At 39.9% G+C, this 15,401-nt stretch overlaps 1 protein-coding gene across 4 annotated transcripts in view; it reads left to right on the forward strand.

Moving 5' to 3' along the window:
• SLC38A1 (solute carrier family 38 member 1) overlaps positions 1-15,401 on the forward strand; it is a 70,551-nt gene that overhangs the window by 26,562 nt on the left and 28,588 nt on the right. For all 4 annotated transcript variants that reach the window (XM_072765478.1, XM_026000168.2, XM_072765476.1 and 1 more), the window contains exons 4-5: positions 4,404-4,479; positions 4,772-4,887. In XM_072765478.1, the coding sequence (XP_072621579.1) occupies positions 4,404-4,479; positions 4,772-4,887 (192 nt within the window). The remainder of the gene's footprint in view (positions 1-4,403; positions 4,480-4,771; positions 4,888-15,401) is intronic.

A 15,401-nucleotide genomic window follows, 5' to 3' on the forward strand; every position in this document is an offset into this window, starting at 1 on the left:
AGTCAATAAAAAAGAAGTTTTATTCCTATTTCTTTGCCAGAGGTCAGTGGTTTTTAACATGCAATTGCATTTTTTTTTAAATGGTGAGATAACAGGAACCTGTAATAAGCTGCATGACCTAGTTATTTTGAATGGACTTTTCCATTACAAAAAGGGTTGGTTTTATTTGTTTTAAAGACATTTACAGAAGTACAGAGCAAAGCTATAAAGACTACAGGGAAGAAAAATTTGGAACAACCAAAGGGAATAAAGAGGCTTTCTTTAAGTACTTCATTCTTGTGAGTTAGATTTCCCTGCAGCCTAAGCTACTCTACAGTTCCTTAAAAGAAGATGCCTATGCAGGTTATGGAGGGTCTTCTGAATTGCAGATGCATGGGCAGGTACGTATAAGGAGAGGGAGTGAGGGTGCCACATAACAGCTCAGGATGCAAAATGACCTCAGGGCTCAGTCTGTGCCACAGAAAAATAGTAAATAGGTCAGAGTCAGAAAACTCCATTTAGACCAAAGTATAAGAAGACTCATGGAAGGTGAGAGCTTTGAACTGGCAGGATGGTGCAGGCTGAGAGGAGGGTGGAGGGTCTCCTGAGGTGAGAGTGGATTCCTACTAGAGTTGATCCTTGAACAACATGGGCTTGGACTGCATGCGTCCAATTTAAAAAAATTTTTTTTTTAGTAAATACAGTACAGTCCTGTAAATGTAATTTCTCTTCCTCACGATTTTCTTCATAATGTTTTCTTTTCTCTAGCTTGCTTTCTTGTAAGAAAACAGTATGTAACACGTATACAAAATGTGTGTTAATCAACTGTTCATGTGCTTGGTAAGGCTTCTGGTCAACAGTAGGCTATTAGAGTTAAGTTTTGGGGTATGCTGCAGAATGCACTACTGGCCTTGCTTGTCTCAGTTCTCACTTCTCTTTGGAAGATCATTTTGAGGGTCAGGGGGAGCTGAGATTGGAGCATTGAGACAAAATTAAATTAAGCAATACCTAGAATTGCAGGGTAGGGAATCTGTCCTTGAAACTTTCTCAGTGGGGGAGCCAGTGAAGATTTTGGGGGAAAACCGATTAAGCCACGTGGCAGAAAGTAGACTGGGAGAGGCAGAACCAGGGAGGCGCCTAACACACATTTTTTTAATGTGCTTTGTAATGGTAACTCACTACCGCAGCTCTGAAAGTTAGTTTGGTTATTCTCATCCTGCAGAAGTCCTGCAGGGAAGACCTGGCAATCACGCAGGGACCTTATTCTTTATCCCATTCCATTGCACGGTGTTTGACCCTGGTGGACGCCCCCGGTGTCACGGTGCCTGTGTCCCATTCTTCTCTGCCCACCAGTCCTCTGCCACCAATTCTGAGGAGAGCTGCCGGGCTGGGAACTTGGGTCTGCCATAAGTTGGGTCACCATTTACTGGTGTTTTGGGTGTCTTCTTTGAAAACATTGGAGGCTTTCCTCTTGATTTAAAAATAGTGGAAATGCTTTTTGGAAATCAAGTCCCTCTACAAGGAAGGCAAATGGGGGACCTTCTGGATAAAGATTTGGTTAGACTTGAGTTGGTTGTCAAAGTCAGTCTGATTAAATAATCTTTTGTGTAATAGCAACACTAAATAGGAGTCCCTTTCATCTTGGCAAGTCCAGCACCCATGTTTTTTGGGTCTGCCTGTGTGAAATGGAAGACAGCCTTCCTTTGCCTCTTTTCAGCCAGATCTGTTAGCCTCAATTCTGTATAAAGATTTAAAATGTTAAGGGCAGGGGCACCTGGGCAGCTCAGTTGGTTAAGTGCCCAACCCCTGTGTTCTGGGATTGAGCCCCTTGGCAGGCTCTGTGCATGGTGGAGAGTCTGCTTGTCCCTCTCCCTGTCCTTCTACCTCTCCCCCCACTCATGCTTGCAATGTCTCTCTCCCTCCCTCTGTCTCTCAGATAAATTAAATAAAATCTTTTTTTAAAAAATGTTGAGGGCAAAAGGAGGGCCACACCAATCATTAATAACAATGCTATACAACTGCCAGATTGGTCTCCAAAGATACTGGTTTCCTGATGCCATTCTCTTGCTAAGAACCTGTAATACTCTTTCTTAGGCCTCTGCCTTTAAGTTTTGTCTGGCTAATTCTACCGATAGAAGCAGCTTTTCCTTCTCTGGATTCCTTATCTCATCTGCCTTTTGCACAGCCAGACCTCCCTATTCTGGGTTTATCTGGGACAGTCTCTCCTACGTTTCAGGAGACGGAGATTCCCTTCTACTTCCTTTCGCTCTCTCACCCTAATAGGACAGGTTGCAGACACATCTGCCTAGATGCCAAAGGGATAAACTGCAGATTGTGCAGCTTATGTGAGGTGGTGGCCCTCCGGGGAAGTTCGTAGTCTGTGTGTCACCTCTCTTGAGGTTAATTTGGCAAAATAAGGCGAACTTGGGAAGTAAGGGAAGCCAGACCCCTTGGATCAAAGATGAAAAAAGGTAGCTAGGGATCCCCGGGTGGTGCAGCGGTTTAGCGCCTGCCTTTGGCCCAGGGCGCGAACCTGGAGACCCGGGGATCAAATCCCCACGTCGGGCTCCCGGTGCATGGAGCCTGCTTCTCCCTCTGCCTATGTCTCTCTCTCTCTCTCTTTCTCTCTCTCTCTCTCTGTGACTATCATAAATAAATAAAAAATTTAAAAAAAAGGGTAGCTAAATTAAACCAACATTGATGATATGTATCTTTCATTTAAAAAATGTTTTATTGTGAAATATAGCATCAATCAAAACATATATGGAAATGTAGTGCACAATTTAAAGATATCTGAGTCTTTAAAAAGCCCAATTCAAGTGGCTTTGCATTCATTGGTGAAAAATTCACTGTGACTAGTTCTTGCTAAAACTGGGCAATCAAATTTTCAGAAGAGCTAAAAAGCATCCCTTAAGTGTCCTGCTAATCCATGTAGCAGTTTACCCATGAATGGACTTTTCTTTGACAATAATACTTGTTTTGTTAATGGAGATATTTTTAAAAAGATTTTATTTGAGAGAGAGAGAGAGTGCACTAGAGCAGGGCAGGGGAGGGGCAGAGGGAAACTGAGAAGCAGACTCCCTGCTGAGTATGGAGCCCCACCCGTGGCTCAATCCCAGGACTCTGGGATCATGACTTGAGCTGAAGGCAGACACTTAACTGATTGAGCCACCCAGGTGCCCCCAGGATTTTTTTTCTGACTAGGCTCAAATGTGGGGCTTGAACTCAGGACTCTGAGATCAAGCAAGGCCTGAGTTGAGATCAAGAGTTAGCTGCTCAACCAACTGAGCCACCCAGGCACCATGGGAATTTTTTTTTTTAATTACGAATTTAGGCCATAAAGTTCTCATATTAATCATGAATATATTTGATAGTTCTTAGAGCTTTCTGAATTTCTGTTTCTATACGTTTGTATATACTTGACTCTAGGCAGCCTGTCTGAATCTTTCCATCCCAACTTAAGTCCCACCTCCTCAGTGGAGAGTAGTGATTAGCATCTATTGCTGTTACTCCGTGCCTGGAGCTGTACTGATGTTTTACTCATGCTCTCTTACTTAATTCTCCTAGTAATGCTATGAGATAATGGAATAGAGTTACTCCCACTTCACAGATGAGAAAACTGAGGTAGCATGGCTCATATCTCTGTCCCTCAGAGCTAGTGAGGATTCGAGCTCAAGTTCTAAATGCCATGCTTTCTTAAAGCCCTAACTGCCCCTCACCATGGACCATATGCCCTGCCTTCCTCCTCACCATGATCTCTTAGCCTGAACTCATATAGCCTAGTGTCTGCATCATTTATTACATAGCCCCATGTCTCCCTTACCATCTGGCCTGCTGACTTGCATATAGCAGTTGCTGAAGGAATGTTTGTTGGGGAAAGAGTTATTTTCTTTTTTTGCAGCAGAGAGGGAATGCTTATTTAAGTTTGTGTGCCAGGGATGTGAGCTCCGAAGGAGATCTGTTTCCAGTATTCTTTTAAAATGCCAGCTTTATAGTATCCTTGACATCATCTAATTTTCAGTTAGAGAAAAATCTATGTGAAAGTTAACTTATAGTGCATATAGTGTTTTAATTTATTAGTATTGAAATGATTTGAGATTATTGTTTTTGATGAAGGTGGTTGTCTTTCATTTCATCTAAAGATGGACACCTGCTACTAGCAGTGTTTTCTACTAAGTAGAGCGAGGGGTATAGAAACAAATGAAGCAACGATCTGCCCTTGGAGACTCCGTTTATTTGGTAAAACAAGAGCGTAGACGACTATTACGGGCAAAGAACAAAGCAAAACAAAACAGAAAAGTGGTTGAATAGGGCAGTAAACTCTTAAGTCACCCTCTCATAACTTATGTGTGATATCTTGATAAGTTATAATGTTAAGCTTCAATCATCATTGTGATGTTAAATTATTATACATGTCTTTACAGCAAGTTTATTTCTGATCGCGAAAGTAGAAGAAGTCTCACCAACAGCCATTTGGAAAAAAAGAAATGTGATGAATATGTAAGTGTCATCATAATAAAGTATGCTTATTTGTTTTAATCACATAAATTGGAACAGATGTTTTTAATTCGTGTAGCATAATATCCAAAGTACAGCTATTTATATTCACCAGGGTATTCCTCTGATCCTGTGTATTTTCTCCCAAAACCCATTTTAGAAAATAAATAACTAGACCGCTAAGGAAGTATTTCTTGAATTTTATTTCTCCACTGGTTCCTAATAGTGCTTTAAAGACTTTGGCATGAGGTACTTTCTTGGGGACTGTTGTGCTTATGTGTGTCTCTTTGTTTAGATTCCAGGAACAACGTCCTTAGGAATGTCTGTTTTTAACCTAAGCAACGCCATTATGGGCAGTGGGATTTTGGGACTCGCCTTTGCCCTGGCAAACACCGGAATCCTACTTTTTCTGTGAGTTTTGACACTACAGTACTTTCCATTTTAAAACTGTATTTTCTGTATGTTTCTGATCATATATGGAAGAAATTGGAAGTATTTCCGAATATTTCTTTTTATGTTTTTAGTAATTTGGTGAAGTCATGAGTACATACGTTTATATTATTTGTTGGAATGATTTTCCAAGTTGCGTCTAATGTTTATAAGAAAGTGGAAAAGAGGAAATCTTTTTATTTATCAAAAATACCAAAATAAGCCTTTATAAAAAGGATTAAAAGATTTCATAATAGCACTTTTGGTATTTTTGGATTCCTTACCTGTCACTTTAAATCTCAGCTAAAAGGTCATAATATTTAGAGGTGTTTAATCCAGACACTCACCACTTTGGTATTTGGATTGCAATGGAACATGTACCATATCCAAGGGTAATTGCAAATTTGTTTATAATAAATAGCCAAGAAGCACAGACGAGAAATTAGCATGTACTTTTCCTCTGAGAGTTAGTTAAAAGAAAATAGGCAATTTTGTTTTATATAACTTTTTCTCGCAGTGTTGAATGGGACTTTCTGCAGATGTACAGAGGGCTTATTTTCATTTGGACCAAGGTGAAAACAGATCCTAGAATTGATGCCAGGAAAATGCTCACCCAGCCTGATTCCCCTCTCAAACCTCATGGAGTATTAGTGGTGTTTTGCCTGATAAGGCAAGGAGGAAATTCTCTCCTCCAGCCTTTTCCCGCATGACTACGCTCACGTTCTTCATTGGCCTCACTCACTAGTCTTCATTGCTGGATTGTTTAGATGAGAGCATCATTTCCTTGGAAGCAGTGACTGAAATGGCTAGTACTCCTACAAATTGTGTATGTTCCTTTAGAAGACTTAGAAAACTGTTATGAAAGTACATTGGTATCCATTCCATTACTCAGGGATCAGTGATGTCCATCCATGATGTGCCGTATTGGTCAGTAGTGCTAGGGATTAAAATTCTTCCTCTTATGTGTAAACCCACTAGTTACCTCCTTTCTGGAATTAAAACTCTGTGATAGGACAGTGAATTCAATACATTTTCCTCCTCATTGTCCGCCCAACTCAGTAAACCCAATTGTAGCCTCTTCTCTTTATTGTGCTGGGTGGATCATTCTATATGGTCTTTCTGTTTATGTGTATCTTGAGCCAAGTGCTAGGTTTTAGGGTAAAATCATGGAGTTGGACAAAATATTTCTATGGTGACTTTTTTGGTATGTGTGGATCTCTGAGGATACCTGAGGGTTTGCTGCACTTGTGATTTTCAGAGCAGTGGCCAGGGACACCTAACTGCCAGTCCCAGCTCTTCTAAATGGCTGTGTAGTCTTAAGCAAGTTACTTTTCCACTCTGAGCTGCAGTTGTCTACTCTGTAAAACAAGAAAATTGCACTAGAAAAATCTCAGAACCCCGCCAACCTTTGAAACCCTATGGTTCTGTGACTGTTTTCAGTTTTTCTAAAGTTGGAAATATGTTCAGTTCAGAAATGTGTTTTCCATTATTTTTTTTCAGTTATTGCATTATATCAAGTAGTTAGTTCTATGTTAACATAATAAGAGTCAATTCTTTGAGGATGGTAACGACAGTAACTCTTGTAGCTCTTACTTTGTACCAGGTACTACTCGAAGTGTTTTATGCTGAATCCTTGCAAATCTCTGAGATAGGTACTAGTGTTAGCTCCCCACTTTACAGATAAGAGAACTGAGGTAGAGGGAACAGACTTTCATTGTGGAGTCTCTCCTTGTCACATTCTGGGAATCCCCTTCACCTCTCTTCTCGGCTAGACCCCTATTCCCTGTATTTCACTTCTTCCTTTTTCTGGATTTACTTCCTTGTTTTTATTGCTGAGAAGGGATAAATAGAAATAAGGTTTTTTTTTTTCAAGACCTTCATGTCTGCACAATGTTTTTATTCTACCTTCACCTTTGATTGGTAGTTCGGCTGGATATGGAACTCTATATTGGCAATAATTTTCCTCCAGAATTTGAAGGTATTACTCTAATATTTTCTGGTTTCTTCTGTTTTGAAGTCCTGTATCCTTCTGATTCCTGCTCTTTCCTATACAGCCAGTGGTTTTGTTTTGTTCCATTTTGTTTCTGGAAATTTGTTTCTAGAAATTTGTCCCCCATGTTCTGCAGTGTTACAGTGATGTGTCTTTTTTTTTTTTTTTAAGATTTTATTTATTTATTCATGAGAGACAGAGAGAGAGGCAGAGGCATAGGCAGAGGGAGAAGCAGGCTCCCTGCAAGGAGCTTGATGCAGGACTCAATCCCAGAACCCCAGGATCATGCCCTGAGCTGAAGGCAGACACTCAACCACTGAGCCACCCAGGCACCCCTACAGTGATGTGTCTTAATGTGGGTCTTTATCATCTATTGTGTCAGGCATGTGTGCCTCCTTTTCTTTTAGAAGTTCGGGGACTGCTTCTCCCTCTGCCTATGTCTCTGCCTCTCCTGAATAAATAAGTAAAATCTTAAAAAAAAAAAAAAGTAGTTTGGGGACATTCTCTTACACATTATTGTGTTAATGAATTCCTTCTTCCTCTTTTCCTTTTATCTGTTTCTGGAACTGCTCCCCAGATTCTGGACCTTCTGGACTAGTCCTCTAATTTTTATTCTTTATTTTCATTTCTGTGATTTTTCACTATAGCTTCTGGGATTGTCCTCAATTTCCCCCAGCTCTTTACTGAATGCTTTATTTCTGTTATTATTGTTTTATTTATAGGAGCTTTTAAAGATTCTTGGAATATTCCTTTTTATATTATATTATTTTGTTTTTTGATGTCAGTGTTTTCTCTAAGGCTTCTAGTGAATTTCAAGCATAATGTGGAAAGAAGAGCATAAAAGATTCCCATGTTCCCTTCATCCCATGGCCTTTCTTGTTTAATCATCCCCCTCACCTGGTTTGTCTTGAAGCAAATCCCAGCTCTAATATTATTTCATCCATAAATATCTCTGTATATGTCTCATTTAAAATATAAGGTTTACTAAAACAGAACCATAATATGTCACAGCTAAAAAATCAGTTCCTTAATGTCATCAAATATCTGAATAATATTTGGATTGCCTATCTATCTCATTAAAAAGAACAACTGGGTTTTCCAAATCAGTACTCAAATAAGGTCCATACAGTACAATTGGTTGATGTGTGTTTTAATCTCTTTTAGTCTATAGACTAAAGACTTCCCCACTTCTCTTTCTCCTTTTTTTGTATACAGTTTAGTTGTTAAAGAAACTGGGCCATTTGTCCTCTAGAGTTTCCCACAGCCTGAATTCTGCTGAATTCAGTATCTCTCTGGTGCAAGTTGATTTTTTGTTTGCTTTGGACATTATCTTTCATTTTGTAGAATCTTTCCTCAGATGTCAGGTGGTCCTTCTTTGTTGTATTCAAAAGTAAGGGATGAGGAAAACAAGATTAATTTAGGCCTGCTACAGGTGGGTGGGGCTTGTTGGCAATAACTTCATTTAAGGTGTTGTCAGCAGCCCTTTTCTTGGGGAACTACCAGTGTCAGTTACTCTTTGGCTGTTTGGAGCACCCAGGGTCTTCCAGTCACCTGTCCAGAGGGGCTGAGCATTGCTGCCGTCTTTCTGGGAACCAAGTTGGAAAGGTTTGGGGTGAATATCTCAGTTGTATGTGTTCACCAAATCCCAGTTTTCTTGACAGTACCTACCCCCCCATAAGTTGTGCTGAGTCCCTCACCTAGAGACCTATATTTGGCACTTTCCAGAGAATGTATCCTCAGATAGATATCTTTTGCTAGGTGGGGGATGAGCAATGACTCAACTTTACGGAATAGGTGCCTGGTCTGAGGAATCTAGCTCTTTCTTGAAGATCCTCTTTATTTTAGCTCATCCCTTCCATTGTTCCCTACTTCCAGTAATGCCACCAGGGCCTTTTGGGAATTCTGTGGTCTTGGCTTTCTCCACTGCCAATTTAAGGTTCAGCTTTGTCTGCTTTCTAGTTCTGAAATTTTGTGATTCTTGGCTCTTCTTGTGTTCTTAGGAGGGAGCAGGAGCAAGTTCTTATATTCAATCTACCATTCCTAGGATTCAGTTGATTTTTAATTATAGTGATTCAGGGATAATTGATCTCTTATCTCATGACTCTTCAGGTTCTGACTGAAGCAAAGAATTGGCTAAACTTGACTCTGGTTGCAGGAAGACTTCCCTGTATAAAACTCTCATAAATTATTTGGTTATTTGCGAGATGCATGAGTAGCAAGCACAACACACCAAATCATCAGGTGAAAAGCTCATAAGGTAGTTGTATAAAGACCCAAACTTATAAGCTTTTCACAAAATGTTGAAATCTCCTACCTTAGAACAAGGACTCACTCTGTGTGTTGTAAAACCAGCTGCTCCTACAGCTGCTCAAAGCCAAGAAGCAGTTGGCAGGATCAAGATATTTCATCTGGTACAGGGCCCTGTTCCAGACTCATATTAGCCAACCCAAAAAAGAGTCCAAGCTTGTCCAGGCTTCTTTAGAAAAGCAGCTGGGAAGGCTCCTCTGAGTCTCCCTGAGGCTGGGTGCGGAGCTCTTCACTCGGGTCATCTGAAAACTTGCGGGAGTGATTTCTTTTTCTTGGATGAATGTGGGGTTCATTTTTTTGACCTAACCATAATGGCTGTCATCCCTGTTTAACACACATCTGATTCAGTTGGATTCAGTGAACTCTGCCCCATTGGAAAAATGCAGTTAGGTTTTGTATTTTCCTGAATTCTGAAGCCCTATAATTCCATCTTAGGAAGAGGAAGTATGGGAATGGGAATCTCAGCTTACAGCTGTTCTGACAGTATGTGTTCTCTGTTAGAAACAAAATAGGGCTATACCCTGAGGCAGCAGTTTGGGGATGTGCTGAGGTACAAGTTTCTCAGGGTAAAATGCACCCTAAGATATGGGATCCAAGGAAAAGGCAGTGGGTGCTAAAAACTCTTCTACTAGCTCTCTCTTCTATCAGTGATTTTTTTACATAGCTTCTCTGTAACTCCAGCTTGGCCATAGTGGCATTAACAGTAAATATCGGCAGGGTGTCTGGATGTCTCAGTGGGTTAAGTGTCAAACGTCTGATTTCAGCTCAGGTTGCGATCTCAGGGTCTCAGTGATTGAACCCGGACTAGGGCTGTGTACTAGATGTGGAGCCTGCTTAAGATTGTCTCTCTCCCTCTTCCTCAGCCCCTCCCTCCCAAAAAAAGAAAAGAAGAGAAAAGTAAATATTGGCATGGAAGAATGGTGGGTTTTGTTTTTTTTTTTTTTATTTCACCTTACCATCTGCCACAAGCTGGCCTGAAACAGGGAAGTTACATTTCTAAAGGTATCTATTAAAAAGGTATGCATTTTATAGAAAATGAATGTCTTTAGAATGTACAATTTCTTCGTAGTAACAAGTAAATGAGAGGCTTATTAAACAATGTCAAATCTGAAAAGCAATAAATGCTTTATATTTTTCCATAACTTATTAGCAGTTATCATTGTTTATTATTACTTTAATAATATAGTCCTTAAGTGTAAAACCATGAAAAAGGAGAAAGTAATTGATACTTCTGAGAGTTCAAAAGATATGATCATTTATCGTAAACACTGAGTTTATAAACCATCTGTTTGAAATGATAATTGTGAAATAACATAACAATCTATATAGATTGTTTAAATTTTAGTTTGGTTTAAATTTTAGTTTGGTTGATGACCATTCCAGAGTCTCTCATTTTTTGAGTTTTTGAATTTTTTGTCTCGTTTGGCATTTTTTATGTCACTTGGTTGTGAGGATAAAAAGATAATATAGCTAAAGATACACTTTGAAAAGTGGTATGCAAGAAGACATTTATTAATTAGTATCAATCCCATAGGGCTGCCGTGAGAGAGTGTGTGTGTGTGTGTGTGTGTGTGTGTGTGTGTGTGTATGACAGAGAAAGAGTGTGTGCATGTGAGAAAGAGAGAGATGAAGGGAACACAAGTAGTGCCTGGCATATAATAGCACTATATAGTACGTGTTGCTGAAGTATTAATTAGGTAGTCACTAAATAATTGTTAATGTTTATTGAACAGTAATTATACATGCCGTATATCTCATTTAATCTCCATCAATAGGGCAGCCCAGGTGGCTCAGTGGTTTAGCGCCGCCTTCAGCCCAGGGCGTGATCCTGGAGACCTGGGATCGAGTCCCATGTCTGGCTCCCTGCATGGAGCCTGCTTCTCCCTTGGCCTGTGTCTCTGCCTCTCTCTCTCTCTCTCATGTCTCTCATGAATAAATAAATAAAATCTTTAAAAAAAATAATAATCTCCATCAGCACTATGAAGTATTATCTCCATTTTACAGATGAAGTTAACTGAGGCTTAATAACAACTTAGCAAGTTGGAGAGCCAGAGTTCCATTCAGGCTTTTTTTGACCCTAGAACCTGTATAATCTAAAACACTGTACTGCTTTTCAGGAACCAAATTTGCATAATTAATATACATCATGAGAGAAATTTTATTCTTATCAATAGATACTTGCAAGTTAATATTTTAGCTTTAAAAATCGCCTTGTATAATCATCAGTATTCCTGGGCTATTTTACTACTTTTTACCACCCTTATTGTAAAGGAAATAGTTTTAGAATATCAAGTGCATTAAATTGTAGCTCAGGGGTAACCAAGTTTCTGGTCACAGCCAATGAAATATATGCCTAAAATATGTCATAAAATTAATAAACATTCTGAACTTCTTTGTACGTGTCATATCTACACCTGACTTGGCCTTGTGTGTTCTTAAGACTCCTTACTCTGTCTTACTCTTGGATTTAATTCCTTCCAAAGATTTAACTAAATTATTGTTATTAAGAATTAAAAACCAAGTACTAGCAAAGTCAGATAATACCAAGTCCATTATGAGAGAATTGGTTAAATAATCATAGTAGTTCCATAAAGTAGAATATTACATGACTATTTAGAAGAGCAAGCTGGGGGGTACCTGGGTGGCTTGATTGGTTAAACATCTGCCTTCAGCTCAGGTCATGATCTCAGGGTCCTGGGATCGAGTCCCACATCAGGGACCAGATGCAATACCGAATTGCATCCGGTGCTGTCCCTGCTCAGCGGGGAGTCTGCTTCTCCCTCTGCCCCTCACCCCACTCATGTTCTTATTCTCTCTCAAATAAATAAAAATCTTTAAAAATAAAAAAGCAAACTGGATTTCTATGTACTGGTATGGAAAAACTTCCCAGGAATAATATTATGTGGAAAAACCTGAATGTTAAGTGGAAATGAGCAAGGAGGGAGGTTGTGTGTAAATGCATATACCCTACACAAGTAAGCTGTTGACAGTGGTTACTTTTGGAGAGTGACACAGGGGCTGGGGTGCAAAGTTTACACTCTCTGTATTATCTTTGCTACCATGTGTTTTTAGGGGAGGAAACTAATTTAAAAAAAAACTTTTTAGGGAATTTAAAACCTATGCAGTAAGACTTTCCCCCTCTTACAGAAAACTTGAGGAAGAACAGATTTTCAGTATTGATATTTAAGACCATAAGAGTGAAAATAAGCAGTTGGTGCTGTGCCACCTGTTCCAAACTATATTTTCAACCCCATCTCCCTTCTGATAGCCTCTGCTTGAGCCAGGCAACCTCTTTCTCTTTTGTAAAGGCCTCCTGCCCCGTCCTTGTCACCCTGGCCTTTCCCCCTCCTTATTCCCACAGGCCTCTGGGCTTCTGAATCGGATGCCATCTCCAGAAATGTTTCCCCATCCTCCCAGGTACAAGAGAGGCTCTCTCTCTCTCTCTCCTTTCTCCTTTCTTAACCTTTCCAATAGCAAGTATTATGTCCATTAATTATGCATTAATTTTGCCTTCCCTATTGAACTCTGAGCCCTACGAGGAGCAAGATTAATGTCTAATTCTTCCTTTTTCGAGTCATCCCCCCTGCCCCAATAAGATCTAGAACGGTTGCTTGCATCTAGGCGATTCTCAATAAAGTTTCATTGAAATGAGTGAATGAATATGCATTGAAATGAGTGAATTAATTAGATTTAGCAAACACCAAAACAGGGCTTAAGGGCAAAGCGATGGCTTTCATAATGTTGTAACCTTCTCATAGGGCAAATACCAATAGAAAGGTTTGGCTCACTCTCAAAGTTTAAGTGGGCTATGGGAGCTGTAATGATAATAACCAGGTTAGTAGAGGACTCACTACCAAGTGGTTACTTGGTTACTTCCCTGGGAATGCCTCCTTCATTTGAAAAGTCTAAATAGTTCAGAGCCTATTAAATCCTGTAAGAGGTTAGTATTACATTGCTAAATGGGCATTTGTTGTTAAATTGCTACTTGCAAAAAGGACAGTAATTGTCATTTTCAGTTTAGAGCAATTACTTTCACTTTGTGGTGAATTGTTTGCTTCAATTGTAGGTGAATTCTGTCTCCCTTTTTCTTAATATTTATCTCAGTGGACCATTTATCATTATCCTACCACCAAAAAGATGCAACACTGTATTACCTATAATGACACTGTTTACAAACAAACCAGTAAATAGCCATGTCAGTGAGGGTCAACCTAGAATATAAAGATCTCTGTAAAGCAAGACGAGACTAGCAGGGGCCTTCTCTCTTTAAATTCAGTGTTTTACAGTTGAGCCTACAAAAGGGGAAGATAGAAATGGAATTAGGACCACAGGTCCATCAACACATTGCCCTAAGTTCTGTTTGTATCTTGTAGGTATTTGATCATTATTATCCTGTCCCCCAAAATGGGCTTCTTATGATATCAAGAGGTTTGTATTCTTAAATAATCACCTCAGTATAGCTCTAAAGTCCTTAACATTTTTTCAGCAGATTCTACTAGATTGGAGTGAGATTGCAGTGTACCTTCGCCAGTATGTACTCTGCATGTTCTTGAACTCTCCTTGCTTCATTACTTCATATATATTCTGAAAAGTTTGAATCACGCCCACCAAGATGATAATTTTGCTCTTAGCAGTAACAAAGATGGTCTGTGTGATATTTATCAAGTTATTCCTCATAAATGTTAAGTTGTCTTTCTCTGTGAGCTCCTAAGCAGGCAGTTCTTTGCTTCCTGAGGAAAGACCAAACTGGATCTTGTGATCTAAAAAACCATGCTATTAAAGAGGAAGTCAGTAGGGAAACCCGACGCTTCCGGTGATCCTAGGAGGTCCAGGAGTATAGACACATTCATCTTCTCTTTCTTGTCAATCAGTTAGTTGTTTTTAAAATTCTTTGAGTCATCATCACTGTTCCTTAGAAATGATCTGAAGAGAAAATTGTTGTCCTTTAGCTGGCAGCAAAAATCATTGGCATCAGAGTCTCTTGTTTGGGAATAATAATAATACTGGAAGGGGAGAAATGGCACATTCAGGCTTGCCAACATTTGAGATACATGTAAAAAGGACAGTGGCAGTGCCATTGAACTCTATTGAAATTCACTGGATTAAGAAGCTTTTCAGAAATAGGGAAATAGGAAAATGGTTCGTGTTGTGCTAAAAATGAGTGCCTATTTTGTAAACGAAGAGGGTTGGCAAGCGTAGGAGATGAGTCCCACCCATTGTTTTTAAAAGTTGAGCAGTTATGCTTAGTTGGGTGAGTCATCTAAGATGTGTCTGATAAGGGGTTCCAAGAAGGCAGTTCTCGTGGCCCCAGAAAGGCGGGCGAGTGTGTGCACCGAGTGCATGCACAAGAGCATGTGCAGGGAGTATATGCTCAGTCCTTTCTATACCGAATTGCATCCGGTGCCGTCGTGCTACCCAAGGACAACAGCATGGCCTCCGTTTTGGAGCATTGTGTCTTTCTTAGCCAGCAAGAACCAACTTAACTATACTGTCTAAGGTTTTGCCATCATTCAGCCTCCATGATGATGCATGGAGGCCTCCTTTTCGTCCACTCTACTGGGTTGCAGTAGGCCAGGTGCATATCAGCACAGTAGGTCAGTTTAATACAGAAATTTGGATTTTCAGGGTTGACTTGAATTTTTATTGCTCACAGAGTGGTAGCTGGTTTAGTAGAGTGGGAAACTGCCCTCGTGTGGGCCAATTAGTTGTGCCTTGTTCTATAGCCACAGGCTTCATTTCACTTTGGGTACATGGTATCAGTGATCTACATCTATATCAGGGGTTCGCAAACTACAGCGTACCGACCGAAACCACCTGTAACCTCTTTTGGTATGGTTTGTTAGCTGGGAAAAGCTTTTATTTTTTTAAAGAGTTAGAAAAAAAGATCTTATAAAGTGTACATGTTTCATGGGATCTTTATAACAACCCTATGTAACATCCCTAACTTATAGGTAAGGAAACTAAGATTCACAGGGGCTAAGGGACTTGCGAGGACGACACTGTGATTGGTGGTGGGATGAGGGAAGGGAAGGCAACAAGCCCATGGTGTAGTCCTCCTAAACTCTTCCATCTCTTTTTAAATGTGCGTTGTTACCATGGAAACAGAGCAGGAAAATATGAATGAAGCCCCAGCTCCATCATTCCTGCTGGAGTGAAAGTCCGAAATACCCACCAAGAACAGCATACTCCCTTATTTAAT

Source organism: Vulpes vulpes, chromosome 8, assembly GCF_048418805.1.
Source record: "Vulpes vulpes isolate BD-2025 chromosome 8, VulVul3, whole genome shotgun sequence".
NCBI classification, from domain to species: Eukaryota; Metazoa; Chordata; class Mammalia; order Carnivora; family Canidae; genus Vulpes; species Vulpes vulpes.